Raw genomic sequence first — 14674 nt, 5'->3', positions numbered from 1 at the left:
CAAGCTGGAAAACAGTTTATGGTCTGATAAACACGGAACACTTGACCAATGGAAGGCTATTAAACTGCTGCCACTAATACTATATATAAGGCGGCAATTCCCTTTTAAATTTATGCCACATCCGTGGAAATAGTTCCACCCGTCCAATGGTTCAACTTCGGCTGGGTTTCATACGGCACGGTCACGGTTTTAATACAACGCTGATTATCCCGTGAAATTTACGGTTATCTGTTAACGATTAGATAGTGTAGCTCCCGTATAAATCACAGTTTGCTAGGATCTCCCCGATTAAAATGTCAATGGGTTGTGCGACTATCTGCACTCAAATCTCTTCCAGCTAATCGCCACTTGCAGTTCCCTATAATGTACGTATGTATGTACATTCGATTGCCCGCAGCTTGTATTTCCATATAGATTGTATAAAAACGTTTGATCTTCAGTGCAGCCTTATCGGGTACATGCTAACGCAATAAGCGATAATATTTATGAAGTATTTTTAAAGCATCCCCTGCATGCGAGCAATGGGAAAAATTAGCCGAAAAATGTTCCTATTCTGTTGTTATCAGCCAAACTGAGCGTGTCCACTAGTTCGCGTGGCTCCTCCAAGTACGGGCTTTCACCTGTGGGTCATCTCACTTCCCAAGACTGATAGCTCTAGGTAATGGGCACTCCAAGTTGTGAAACCTTATAATGCCTGTTTGGAGAGAATTCAATAATACCTTTAACTTTTTAAACCATGTTAAGAGCTTATAGATATTTAATAATTTTCTTAAACATTTTGACAATAATACTATTACCTTTTTAAACCATATTAAGAGCTTATAGATATTTAATTATATTCTTAATACTATAGTCTTTTTAAATCATAATAACAGCTTACAGATATTTAATTAAATTAACTTAAAATTATTAAAAAATATATAAGACTGATATGCATCTTTGCGGTAGGGAGAATACTTTTTAAACAGACTGTACAAGCTTTTTACAATGTTTACTGTTTAGCTAAGTTTGCAACCTTCGGAAAACTTTACACAGCTTTAAGAGAAGTGTAAATCTTATGTAAAGTAAAATAGCTCTCCGTCGCAGAAGAAGGAAAATGAAATCAGTAGCATCTAGAGTTGAACCTGCAATGGTAATTTGATTGGCAATCGCCGTTTACTCAGACAAGAGACGAGCATAAAGCGAGCATCTATCATTGAACTGTTCCTCGGATTTTATTCCCGACTATATGACAACATAACCCGACGAGCTCTGATTTCGGTGTCATGTTAATGAGATTGTCATCGTCAAAGTTGGCATCGAATTACGTTCGCCTGAGCTGCACAGAGCTCCACTTATTTACCTCCACTGCCGCCCCCACTAAACGCATGCAAATGATGTGATAATAACGTCGGTGGTGGAGTGGGAGTCAAAGGGAGGAGTCTTTTCCTGCGGACATATATGCACAATGAGGGTTTATTTAAAAATAGCGCTTAAGTCCATTTAAGCAAGAGGTAAGCAAAGCAATGAACGTGTCCGGGCATTTCAACGAGTCCTGTCGGTCGGAATGGGTCCTTCGAGTGGGGCTGAGTGAGGGCTGAAACGGTCGGGTTAGCATTACAAGTGTTTGGCTAATTAGCTCCGTTTAATTGTGCGACACCAGCACAAAGACAGCACAAGGATCACAAACAACGCCAGACAAACGAAAGTGAACTGCACATAATTGACCTGACACGCCCCGCAAAAAACACAAACAAAGGAACTCAAAGGAATTTAGGAGGCGAGAAGTACAATTACTTCTAGGCGAAACACTATATTCTTAGCTTGCAATGGGAATTTGCCCTCTACAGGATTAGAATTTTACATTTTTCTTTTACTATTTTATATGCTTAAATGGTGTTTATTTAAATATAACGTTTTTATAGCATTGAATAAAAATCGAACTATTGTAAAAGACCACCGAAATAAACTTTAAATTGTATCCCATCATTATACATATTTACAAATATAAATACAGAACAGAACATGTATAAATATGTTTATAAAAATAGTCTTCTTATCCATGACAACATAATATTTGGTTTTCTTTTATATTAACACTAAATTCCTGTATATTTTATGGTATAAAAGCTCTTCCAAGATCACCGAGTTCAGGAGTGCAAATTTTCGTGGGACTTTCACCTGGTTCTATGGTGTAATGGTTAGCACTTTGGACTCTGAATCCAGCGATCCGAGTTCAAATCTCGGTAGAACCTTTGGGAACTCTTTTTTCTGAATATTTTATCTGTATCTATTTCATTTTTAAACGCGAATTCTCCGAAACGAGTTAGTTTAAAAAATCATCGCTTTCAGCCAATTGACCACCAAATCCGAAACGGCTGTCTTTGGCCAGCGGAGTTGGCTGTTTCAATTTAACAACAAGGTTTCATCGTACAATCAAACAATCGCAGCGAACCGAGAACAGACAACTGCATTTGCATATGTATGGGGGCTTGTCTGCGTTTCAGTTTCAGTTACAGCTTCTGTTATTTCCTTTTAGCTGTAACTGCACCGAATAGTTTTGGGGCTCCAATAAAACGGCATTGGCCATAAAAAGTGGCAACTCATTTCGCGCTGAAAGATACGAAATGCCTGAAAGCCAAACAATTGAAAATGCGCAGCTCTTTCATTAGCCACTTTGGCTGCCAACTTTGGCCCCAACAACATTGTTTTGAATAATTTGTCAGCTTAAAGTTTTTGCCAAATCAAGGAGGCACCTCGCACCCAGTGAAGCCCAGACTATCAGCAGACCGGACTTTAGACTCTTGACTTTAGCCGACACTAAGCTGGCCATTATGAGTGTTCCATCAGCAGCAGAGTCGCCAGTGAGTTTGTATCTCTAGGTCGCAGTAAAGCAATTGAAAAGCTGGAGATGGAAAAAATGGCAAATTTATGTATGCTAGCGGAAGGTGGAACAAATTTAAATAATGACACTAAACTTTAAGAATACATTTTTGAATTTATTTTAGTTTAAAATATGTACGTATAAGAATGCCATTACTTCTTGAATGGAAAGCTTAAGCTGAAGAATTTGCTCATGTTTTTATATTTGATATTTATATCAAGGCTCAAAAGTATAACGACCCCTTGAGTTTAAATGAAACTTGCCACTTTGCTGTATTTATGGGCCTAATATAAAACGTAAAATTGTACCCACTTGGGCTCAAGCTCTTAATCAATTATCCGCCCTGTTGACCTTTGACCCAGGAGACCCTATAAGCAAGGCAAGGCATCAAACGCTGGAGGCTAATAATAGAAAGCAAGGGAAACCTTAATCAATAATCGATATTTGACAAATTGCGTAACAATTGCTACATCACTCGGCTTTAATTTCATACCTCGAGTGTCGCCCTGTCAAGAGCTAATTAATTGGATTGGCTAATTTGGCGAGCTGGCCACTTGACCACCAGCCAGTCGTCCATCCCTCCAGTCCTCCACTCCTCCGACCATCCTGTGCACTTGTCAAATTTCAATAATTTAGCTCACGAGCTGTCCCAGACAAACTGGAGCTGTCGACGATAAGCCAGAGCAGCCACAAAGACGAACATTTTGCAGCGGAATTTCTTAACCCCTTCAGTGAACTTGTTTTGGTGATAACCGCGAAGGGGGGAGGTGGGTAGGTATGTGTTTGTGTTTGTGCCACGTTAGGTGGAAAACTGTTGACGTTAAACTAAACGAGATTCGTCTCGTGGCGTTTATTTAATGCGCTTCGCTGACTCGCTCCCACATAAAAATTCACCGAAAATTTGTCTTGATTGCATTTAATGTGGCGAGGTGGGATTGTTATGGCTTTCCTCCCCACTCGACTTTTCCACAAGGTGCCATGAAAAGTGAGCATTTGCGGTGTCCATTACGGCCAGAATAGATCAAACATCACATGGTTTATTAAATTTAATCACAAAGCTCTCCGCGCGACAGTTGCACATGATGACTTAGTGGATTTATTGCATTCGCGGAAAAAGATGGGTTTTTGAGTGTTGTAGATAAGTGAAATCGTGTTGTTAAAGTGATAAAGCTCTTTGGGGCAATAAAATCGTCATAGCACGCATTTCAACTTCTAAAATTCTCTTCGCTCCTCCAATTATTAAATAATAATAAAATAAATATAATAAAGTTGAAAATCATGTTTATTTTAATACAAATTTCTTTTTTTCTTTTATACTTTGTTTATAAAATATAAACAAATATGCACGAAAGGCGACATTCATTCTGTTACCCAGAATTAGTCTTCACATGTCATGCACATGTTTAATGCCTATCATTTTATTACTCCTTAGCACCGATTTAGTTATGGTGAATATAGTGAAGACCAGGCTGCTGATTTGCTCAATAGGTCCTTGATCGAAGAGTAGTGAGAAGAGTTTACTTAAAACTTGGGCTACCAGACTTTTCATTTGGGGAACCTCCGTCTTTTGTGATTCTTGCTCCATCAATTTCGTTGTAAAACGTTGCGATCTTTCAATTGGCCTTTTTTGTCTTTCTGAAGGGATTGAATAGCATTTTCTTTCAGATTTTTTGGTCAACGTTTCACTTGTATGCGGCGTTCCTAGTAGTGTGAATAAAGTTAATAATGAAAATAAAGTTAATAATTAATCAAATCTGATGCCACACTTACTAGTCCTTTCAAAATACTCGAACCAGTCACTTCTGTTATGAATGCCCAGATTCGACAAAATATCCCTGAGCGATGGGGTGCACTTATGGTGTCTTCTTCTCGATGCTTCTTTATTCATTATTGTAAGTTTAAGACCAATTAGTTTGCGTAATGTAAAACAATAATTTAAATATAACGGACTATAAATTTGTAGCTTGAGCCGCTTAAAAAGTATGAATGATATGAAAGTCTGCCCCTACTTGATGCAAAAAATCGTAGTTTTATCTTAGTTAGTTTTCTTGCCAAAAATTGACGCATTCAACTTCGACCGAGCACGTTTGGCCATATTCTCGACCATGAAGCCAACTTGTCCATTTACTTTGCATAAAAGAAACATTTTACTGCAGGTTTCCTCGCTCAGCAATTGCCTTTCATCGGCTCCCGGTGGCTCACATATTATTTTCTTTCTTTTATTGGAATTGATAAATCGCGCAGATAAAGAATTATGAAGCGTATCTACAAAACAGATATCCAATGCGACCGATAAAACACGCCAAAATACAATAACAAAAATCCAATATAACAATTTTCATAAAAAATGAATGCGCTGAAATTTTTTGCTCCGGTCGCTTTTAAGTGCTTGTAAGTGAATGCACATGTATGAGTAAATGTTTGTCCGAATTTTTTAATACGAAAACTTTTATTCGAGTGCATAACTTGCCTTTTATGAGTGGCCAGAAAGGATTGGAAAAGGGTTTTTCCCAACAAAAAGCGGTTTACTGAGAACAGTGCAGCGCTTTCCGTAAGTAAAAAATGTTGAGCACATTATTTTTAAATTTAATGATAAGCCATAATAATTCGCAGAAAGTGGTTTGGTAACTTCTGGAAATTTCTTTACTTAACTATACTTATTCTGTTGTGCTTTAAATGGGCGAAATCTGCGCATCAAATCCTAAACATGTCAACGCAAATTTTTGTGGCCGAGCCAAATTAATTGGCTTCCTTATCGCGATTATCATTGTGACAAATTTAATACAGCCATAAAAACTTACAGTTCTGGCAGAGGATTTCTTTGTCCGAAACAAGAGCCTTTAAAGAGCCGACATTGTGCGGTAATTTATCAACAAATTAACGCCCCCCGGAAATGTGGAAAAGTGTGGAAAAATTGCCGCCTCATTTGGGCCGGAATGTCAGAGGTTCGTCTTGGAGCAAGGTCAATGGCCCAAAGGCCAGTTCCTGAGCTCCTGGCCAAATCCGCGGCGTGCTCTGGCCAGCCATAATAATAATCAATATTTGCTGTGCCACTGAAGACGGCCAAAGACACTGGAGAAATCCCCAGTTGCGTGTTTGACATGTCACCCGAAGCCAACTGGCCAACGGAGTCAGGGGTAAGTGTGGGTATGGGGCTTACGAAAAGGAGCAGCAAACAAAAATTCACGATTTGGCATCGTCAACAGGAAGCACATTAGGCATAGGACTCCCCAACCGCTAAGTGGGTGAAAGTGGAGAAGGATAATGGACGAGGTGGTGGCGTGGACGATTTGGGGGACATTTAAATTGAAATGGCCTGTGATTTGGCAGATTTTTTCGGCTTGACTTGCTTTAAGTTGAGCCTCTTCAAGGACGACAGGACACGCAGCACGTACTCAGAGCTCAAAAGGAGAGCGAGCACAACACGGGCATGGAATGCGTCGGGTCAGAGGATGCTCGAACGATTGCTTTTTATGGTGATGGAAAAGTTTTTTGAAGATAACAACTTTCAGTTAACTTAAATACGAGTTGGGTAAGCACACATACATCGCAGGGAAGCTTGTTTAGGTGGATTAATAAATATTAAAGTCATGTTTAAGAGATCTTCTGTACTGTCCACTGATTAAAATGAGTAAAAATAACTATTTTTTTCCATTTTAGCTCTGATTAATAGGCTGAGTAGCCTGCTGTAAGCCACTTCAATGCTGTGAACCAATTCCCAACGACGCACAAGATATCCACAAGATATCTTAATGAAAATCGCAATATGGCCATGTCAAGAACTGTACAATCAGACACACGAGAATCTGCCTGGCAAAGCTGCTTCTAGTAGTTCACGTTTGCAAAATATGGTTACCTCGCACTAAATAATACATATAAAGTTTAGTTGTGTCACACAATTTATGCAGCCGTAAGCAATCTACATGTAAAACGCTCAAATATATGCCTCACCAACATTTATTTTCATTTTGAATTATGGCTCTCCTCCCGCAAAGATCGAAACCCAACTAAACAAAGCCCGACGCACGGAAGAAGTAAATTAAAAAAATAAATAAATAAGCCACAAGGGCAGGGCAAACAAAAACCCAATGGAGATATAGAAATCGAGGGACATATATAACGCCGCAAAGGGGCGGAGTGGGCGTGACATGGGCCCGAGCCTTGACGTGCGTGGGCCCGATAAAAACTGAGTTGTGTTGCCTACTTTTGGGCGGCGGACCCGGAAGCGCCGCAAAAGGGTGAAGCGGAAACAGTCTAAAGTTTTCTAGTCCAGGGCGCGTGTGGCGGTCAATGAACTCGGCTCATCTAATGAGCTCGTACATTTGAGTTTGATTTATGAACCCGGTCGATACGAAATCTAATCCATTCATTGCTTGTCTCGATTTGAAGTACCGGGCTAATCGCACTTTATGCTCAAACACATGTCGTATACTTAACGTTGGCAGAACAGAGGGCTCCGTTTGACTGGCATGCAGTCCATTTGCATATTTATCTAAGGCTACAAGCTCCAACTGGTGACAACATCGCCACTGCCCTTGTCGGATTTGCTGGGGGTAGAAGTAATGGCACTTTGATGAGTTGCTCGCAGGGGGCGGCGTGAGCTGTGGATGTGCAAATGGGGGTCAAAGGTGCAGTGCCAGCGCTAAAATACTCGGGGATTATGTCGAGCCAGTTTCAATATAGATAGTCGCAAAGCTTGGTTAAGCCGTGCTAAAAATATGCACAGAGAATAATAATACTTAGACGCTTAACACAACTCATTGACCTCGCAAAGGATTGTAATAAAATCAAATGGCTTACCCATTTTTCAAAACGACTTTTTTCGAGCGCAAGGAATATGTATTGTATTTCCTAAAACCAACATATTTTTATTACCATTCCTTAGGCTTTTTATTTCGGTGTAGACAACTGTTGAGGGAAAATAGAAAAGTGAAAACGAAAATTCAAATCAAATATTTGTGCTAGGGCCACTGGAGCAGGTTGGATCCGAGCCTTCCAGAGCCGTCCACCCACCACTCGCCCATTTGGAGGCGCAGTGGGATTGCGGGCTCGACAACATCCTTAGATTGGTTTGTGCTGGAGCGCGCCAGGAACGCCGCCCGTGGAAGGCATGGAAATTGGCGCACAGCAGACATGACAGGGCATCCTGGCATCGTGCAATCCTGGTACCATCTACCAGCCAGCAAGCCCAGTTAACGCGGCTAAATGGCGGGGAGCGAGCCATGCATTGGCATCGCCAAACAGGATCAGCAGGAATTTGCATTTTATGGCGTCTGCGAATGCATTACCCCAACTACGACGCCCAAGAAGTCCTGTGTGGATTGCGCCCACGCCTGACCCTGTAATTGCTTGAATTAAGTTTCCTCAACTAGTGGTGAATGCAATTAAAGTCAAGCGAGAGCCGCAAATTATGTGGTCGCTGTCACTTGACTCGCTGGTCGCAGTGCAGGATCCTGCATCCTGTCGTCCTTGTGGCAGCTTCTTCACATCTTTTGGGGGCAATTAAAGTGTCAGAAATGTTGTGGCACGACGCGTTCTCGGTGTTGTTTTACAGTTTAATTGTCTCTGACTATTGTTTATCTTTCGTTCGGCGAAGAGCGCGAAACGTGAAACAGAAAAGTTCAATGGTCAGCAAACTGTGACACACAGTGGGCCAATTTACAAGGTATAACTTAAACAAATGTTGGTTAACCTAATTAAATAAATAAATTTATTGTACCACTTCATAATCTTTATTAATGCGAAGCCAGTGAATTATATCTTAAATAACATAAATTGAAGTTCTCATTTCTAAATAAGTGAGCTGACGTTTTGCTCCCGATTATGCCCCGAAGTATTTGTCAAATAAAAACCAAATGCATATGAGCGCTTGACTGGCTTTCTACCAGATCCCTCACAACTTTTGGCTGCGAAGCGATATCCACAAATTTGCTGTAACTCGAGTTTTATGCAGCACTCGACATGCAATTTTGTGTGCTCCATGCTCATCTGGGTTGTCTTCGGTTTCGGCTCTCGCTTTCTATATATGATATCACCGCCTCCCCATTCCAAGGACCTCAGTCAACTGTCACACACACATAACGAATGAGAGCTAAATGCTGCCGTCTTTTCTATATTTTCCATCCTAGCCATCAATATGCCAGCGCTGGTAAGTAAGTAGGTCGATGTGGGTAAAAAAACACAGAAGCTGACTTTTGCTGCATGTTTATTGTTTGGACATTGATCCCCTATTTTCCACATGAACCGGAATTAAACGAGTGCTGATGGCCATAGATATTTTCCTCGAACGGAACTGAACTCAGACCAAAATCGTAATAATAAAGAAATGGCAAACCAATTTAAGAAGCAACTTCTCCTAGACAACTTGGCTTTAAAACCTAAAGTCAATCAATCATTTTACGCCCATCCTCTTTTCAGCGTTGCCTAATTTATGATAATTTCGCAAGCACACATTCAGTTTCCTTGGGCATTGAAATTGAAATGCTGATGAATTATGGTTTAAATACGCGCTTTTCTGCATTTGGCAGCTTTTTCAATGCTAATGAATAGTTTATTGTGCCAAATGAGTGGCTGCAAGTGAAAAGTATGCAAAATGGGTTGCGTTTTCCCTGGGCCATTTGTCAATCCACGGGAGGTTTTAATGGGCACCTTATAGGAAAAGAATTCATTGAGCTTTTAAATTGATTTAACACGCTGTTCTCCTAATTGCATAATTGAGGCTAAAACTCTGTCCAGTGCATAGTGAAAACTGAGTTCAAGCAAAGTGCACAGGGCAAACATCCCGACAAGGTCATTACACACACACTTTCACACGCTGACAAGGACTTTCGCCTGATTTAGTATGTGTAAATATTTTGCTCTCCAAAGGCCCCCTTCAGCGTGAAAGGTTCCCTGTTGTAGTTATCGTCGTTATCCTGTTTGTGTGTGCCTGGTCAGGACTCTTGTTACGAGGACAGTCGGCAAGGAGTTCCCCTTTCTCACCACCCCCCACCCAATATTGTCCTCCCTTTTTCTGAATTGCTATATCCCGCACTAGCACCAGCACTTGCACACACACATACTCGTACACACTCCATCCCATACGCCATTTGCTGCAACTTCCGCTTCCGTTTGGCTTGGCCGAGTTCAAGGGACGGGGGGAGGGGAAGTGCGGGGAGGCTGGTGATTCTCAGCATGGCAAGCTCTTGAAAATTTACGGGGCCTTTGGTCCTCTGTTGCATTCCTCAAATTACCGACACGCATACTTTACATTGGGCCTGCATTAAGCAGCAGAAACTCTCCATCTCTTGCCCCATATCTATTTCCCTGGCCCATGCCACGGCTATCTGGTGCACTTTGTGGCGCTTTTAATTAACGGGAATTTATGCATAATGCGCTCGGCCAACCCCCCCTTCGCAGTCCGTTCGTGGCTGGAAGTTATGAGCCGTCAGCGGAATGTGGAAATTTGCAAATGAAAGGGAAAAAAGTGCAGCTGGTTCGTTGTCAGTGGGAAAGTGTTTAATTTCGATTTTTCAATTCGGATGGTGAGCTCTCATTAGACTTATTGGGATAATATGCTAATGCCGAGCGGGATGAGATAATAAATCTCCTTTGCTACACACAAATTGAGCATAAATTTTAAATAATTACTAAAAGCTTAGAAAAACGCGTGACATCATTGGCTAATTGAAAATAATGGTCGCACAAGTAATTTTCTAATAATTACACAAACTAAAAACATCGCAGACTTCAATTGACACCCGGCGACCACAAAAACATTCCGAGCTAAATGCTTTTCAATTAACAAATGACAGTTTTTCCTTTTGGCCTTTTGACAATATACACACTTTTTGGCGGCAGTGCCGACAATTGAACTTTTTCTGACCTCTGTCATGCCACAACAAAGCGAAGCCAAAAACAGAAAAACAGAAAAATCTGGGAAATATTTCCAGCGGCTCGCAAGAATAGCAGCGGCAGAACAAATAAATTACACAACAATAAAACAATATTCTATTTTCACATAAGCCGCTTTCGAATGACTAAAAATAATAGAAACTTTGCTGCTTTCGCAGTGGGCCATAAAAAAGTTTCCTTGTAGCCAGCAGATGTAGCAAATGTCGGAAAAGCGAAAATGTCGGACTCCAACAGGAGCAACAGGTGTTTATGGCCACTCAATGAATGCCGGCGTAAATCTTGCACTAAGCAGTTCTCCCAGCCAGAGCAGGACTCTCCCAAGGACCTGGCCGCATTTACGAGCTGGCAACGGGGCTATGGTACAAGGGAACAGGTAAGGCATTTGCACCGCCCTCACTGCGCAATCTCTGCAACATTTTGGGAAGTCACAAAATTGAAACATGTACAAAGTTTGGTTTTAGCACGTAATATAGCAGTTCGACGGAACGAGCAGATTTGATTGTCAGTTTTATGATAAGATATTCACAAAAACACTCATGCCATTCAAGTGGTTACATGTTCTAAAAGTCTAGAAGGAGTTACTTTACGCTTGGACTGTAACTTTCAGAACTAAAGTTTGAGGCCAGGAGTGTTTAACATTACTACACCTAAATTAACATCTTTAAGTATATGATACAAATGTTAATCCAAATATTCAATGTTTCTTAAAATACTATCTCATTTTAGTTATGATCGTACTTTATAGGCTTTTGCAAACCCTTGATCATTCGAACCGAAATGAAGCCAAAGGAGTGCCCACGTGCAGCCTTTTTGGCAACATTCCTGCGTGTTGCTGGCAACTTGCGATGTATGTTGCTGCTGCTGCGGTTGTTGCTGCTGCTGCTGTTGCTGCTGCTGTTGCTGCTGCTGCGGCTGGAGGCTCCTCCGAAAACGCTTCTCGCTTCAGTTCGCTTTGTGCGTTCGACGCGTGCGGTTGGCTCTGGCGGATAGAAAACGCAGATACACGTTTGGTTGGGCGGCGGATTGGGCAGTAAACGGATTAGCAAGGTGCCACCGAGATTTGTAGATTTTTCGATTTGTAGGCGCGTGAACTCGTTACGCATATATTAAACTGCTGGGCGCTGACCGCGATTTTAACGGATCCAGCGGCGGCAGCAAATTGCGGCAAGGAGTCGGCAGTGCCGCTGTGCTCTCTTCTGTGGAGCTGCTGTTTGTGGCGGCTGTTTTGGTGTGTGTTTTATTGGCGTTAAAGGTCGTTTACTTTTTGGCGGCATCAACAACTTTTGTTGCTGTTTTGATTTTCATCTCCCCTGCGTCTGTGTTGGTGCTTGCATTTGTCACTGCGCGCGTGTGTGTGTGTGTTTGTGTGTTTGTGTGTGAGTGTTTATAACACACTTTCAATTTTCAATAAAAACACAAAACGACCCACCGGCCACAAAAATATAATAAAAGTTCGCACACTGATCTATGACGTCGATTTGTTGAACGCAGCAGCTCGTGACGCTTTAACTGCCTATAGAATATAGAATAGCGAATATCGTGATCGTGATAGCATACTCGTATATGAAATCGAATTCACATATGACACGCGCTTGGGTGATACGTGAAAACTGTGCCAGCTGAAATGGATAATTATTTCAAATCTGCTATCGCAAAGTGATACGAAATTGAAATTTACATTTAAATGCATCGAGATAGTGCCGTTTTATTCACAAGTTAATTGAGTGTCCAAACACGGAGAATTCGTTTATTTTATCGGTGAAGTACATAAAATAAAGTCTATAGAAAAATAGGAATGAATAAGCCAAAGCACAAAGTATCCTTTTTTAATGTCCACTAAGAATAAATATATGCAAGAAAAAGGAACTTAAAGGCTACTCGATTAACTAACTTTAAATGTAAAGTAAGAATGCTTTGAGAACGTTTTAAAAGTGTTTAAAAAAAAATACCTTTTGTGCTGTTTTAAACGTTTTTGTCTGGGATAAGTGGCCAAACAAAATGAAAGATTTATTAAACTCCCGCAGCAAAATTCTCGCGCAGTTGAATGCCTTTGGCGCAAATTTCCCAAGGCGAGCATAATGCATGTGAATACTTTTCATTCACCGCGACTATCTGCTGTCAGATTTCGTTAGCCCATGGAGGGAAAACCCCGAGAAGAGTGTCAATGCACCCGGGGCAGAATTCGAGTCCCCGAAAGCCATTAAATATGGCCACATCAACCTAGAGAGCGCGCCGCGAGTGCAATTGTTAATTATGTATGCCAATCTGGTAGCCAGAAATGTTCACAACACTTTAGCGCCAAAGATATCAGCGGACAGCCGAAATCTCATGCATTTCATTAAGCCGAAAACAAAGAAAAAATGCCACAAAATGTAAGAAAGACTGAAATCATCACCCTAGTCACCACCAGCCACAACCACCCACCCACTGACCACCGGCCACAAAGTGTTGACGCGTGTTTGGATTTCCATTTAGGCCCTGGACACTGGGCGCTCTGAAGCCCCAAAATTCCCAACGACTCCGATTCCCACTCGGATTGCATATTTAATCAGAGCTGCCAAGTCTCTGCGACGATGCAGCCCACATCAAGTTCGGCTTCAACTTAATTTGTAATCCATCAGCAATCCCGAGCATAACCCTCTTCTTGTTAATTTATGAGCTTCAAGTTTTGCCACACCAAAGCCCTGAAACCCCCGAAAACCGAAAAAAGGTTGCTCCGGGGCGTCATCAATTTTGGCAAATGTTCTTTCTCGGGCAGCTGCCGCTGCGATTCGCAAATTGCAGCTAATTGAAAAATGTTAAATGTATACAAAACAAATAGCGAAAAGCGCAGCCTAAGTGCATTTCCAAGGCGAGCCGGGGCAACTAAACGATCTGAATTGAGGTGGAGAGCGGGGTTTTCTATTGATGACGACAGTTTATAAGAATTACGCATGAACAAACTAATTTCCATTATGAAAAGCCCCGAAGAAAAAACAAAAGCGTTGCAGTGACAGACAGAAGTGTGATAAACATGCACAGATAGCCGACCGAGTAATGTTCTTTGTGTTCGACGCCAAATGGATGAATCAATAAAAAATCCAGCACCAGAAATAACATTATTTGCAGACAATGACATATTCAAAAGGCAATATAGCTATTTTAAATAATTTTAAATAGGTGTAATCAAGGAATTTAATTTATTAGATTAGCTCCCAGATCAAGTAAGAGTATTCCGCAGGCAATCAAGTCTGGCGACTGCAATCAAAAATTGGTAGCGCACAAATAAACATTTTCATTTAAAATGTTATATTTATTGAGAGGCGACATTACTTTTGATACGACAACTCAGGCGTGGGCGTGGGTTCTCTCCGGCTTTTTGATCGTCATTGGCGGAAATTGTCGTACAGTGGAAAAAAACGTGCTCGAGCAATTGACACGATTGCCGAAATATGGGTCGCGATATATGGAAGCGCGCTCGTCTATAGACTCTATATGTATGCTTTTCATGGTGTTAATCAAAAAAGCGGTGCAAGTGTCTTAATGATGCTGCCACATTGGTGTAATTAGGCAAATGGAAAGGGGCGCTGAAGGAAATGGAGCCAAGAAGAAGATGCTGACAAAATCGTTCAAGCTGAAAGGAAAACTTTTGCCCTAATGCAATTTGCGCATTTGCCACAAATGGAAAATTTTCTACTTGGCTTCGAGTGAACGCCATGGCGACCCTTAGACTTCAAGGTGTGACGATGAAAATTTACCCTTCATTGACTCAAATGAGATTTCACTTGCTTTATTTCCCTTAAAGTGTGTGTGTGTGGGGATGCGTAATTAAGTTGCTTCATCAATTAATTCAAGTACACGCGACAAAAAGAAAGGCTATTGAGATGATAATATTTTAAATGACTTCAAATGTTCGTAGAAACAAGGAACTTCAAGCTA

The 14674-nt window shown here is 41.2% G+C and overlaps 1 protein-coding gene and 1 non-coding gene across 2 annotated transcripts; one reads left to right on the top strand and one right to left on the bottom strand.

Moving 5' to 3' along the window:
• Window positions 1–2162: 2162 nt before the first annotated feature.
• Window positions 2163–2234, top strand: Trnaq-cug. The gene has a single exon. It is a non-coding gene; the product is annotated as a tRNA-Gln (tRNA).
• Window positions 2235–4127: 1893 nt separating this feature from the next.
• On the bottom strand, window positions 4128–4853 carry LOC122626556. The gene is made up of 2 exons (XM_043806852.1): window positions 4634–4853; window positions 4128–4564 (listed from the first exon to the last, which is right to left on the bottom strand). Exons 1-2 carry the CDS (start codon window positions 4749–4751, stop codon window positions 4248–4250), a joined length of 435 nt encoding a protein of 144 aa, XP_043662787.1. The 5' UTR covers window positions 4752–4853; the 3' UTR covers window positions 4128–4247.
• Window positions 4854–14674: the final 9821 nt, after the last annotated feature.

This window comes from Drosophila teissieri, chromosome 2L (genome assembly GCF_016746235.2).
Source record: "Drosophila teissieri strain GT53w chromosome 2L, Prin_Dtei_1.1, whole genome shotgun sequence".
Lineage (NCBI taxonomy): Eukaryota > Metazoa > Arthropoda > Insecta > Diptera > Drosophilidae > Drosophila > Drosophila teissieri.
This window is presented reverse-complemented; position numbering and strand designations above follow the sequence as displayed.

Coding starts and splice junctions, on each gene's coding strand:
- LOC122626556 (XM_043806852.1), bottom strand. CDS start 4,751: ATGAATAAAGAAGCATCGAGAAGAAGACACCATAAGTGCACCCCATCG. Junction 4,565..4,633: donor CGAGTATTTTGAAAGGACTA/GTAAGTGTGGCA, acceptor TCACACTACTAG/GAACGCCGCATACAAGTGAA.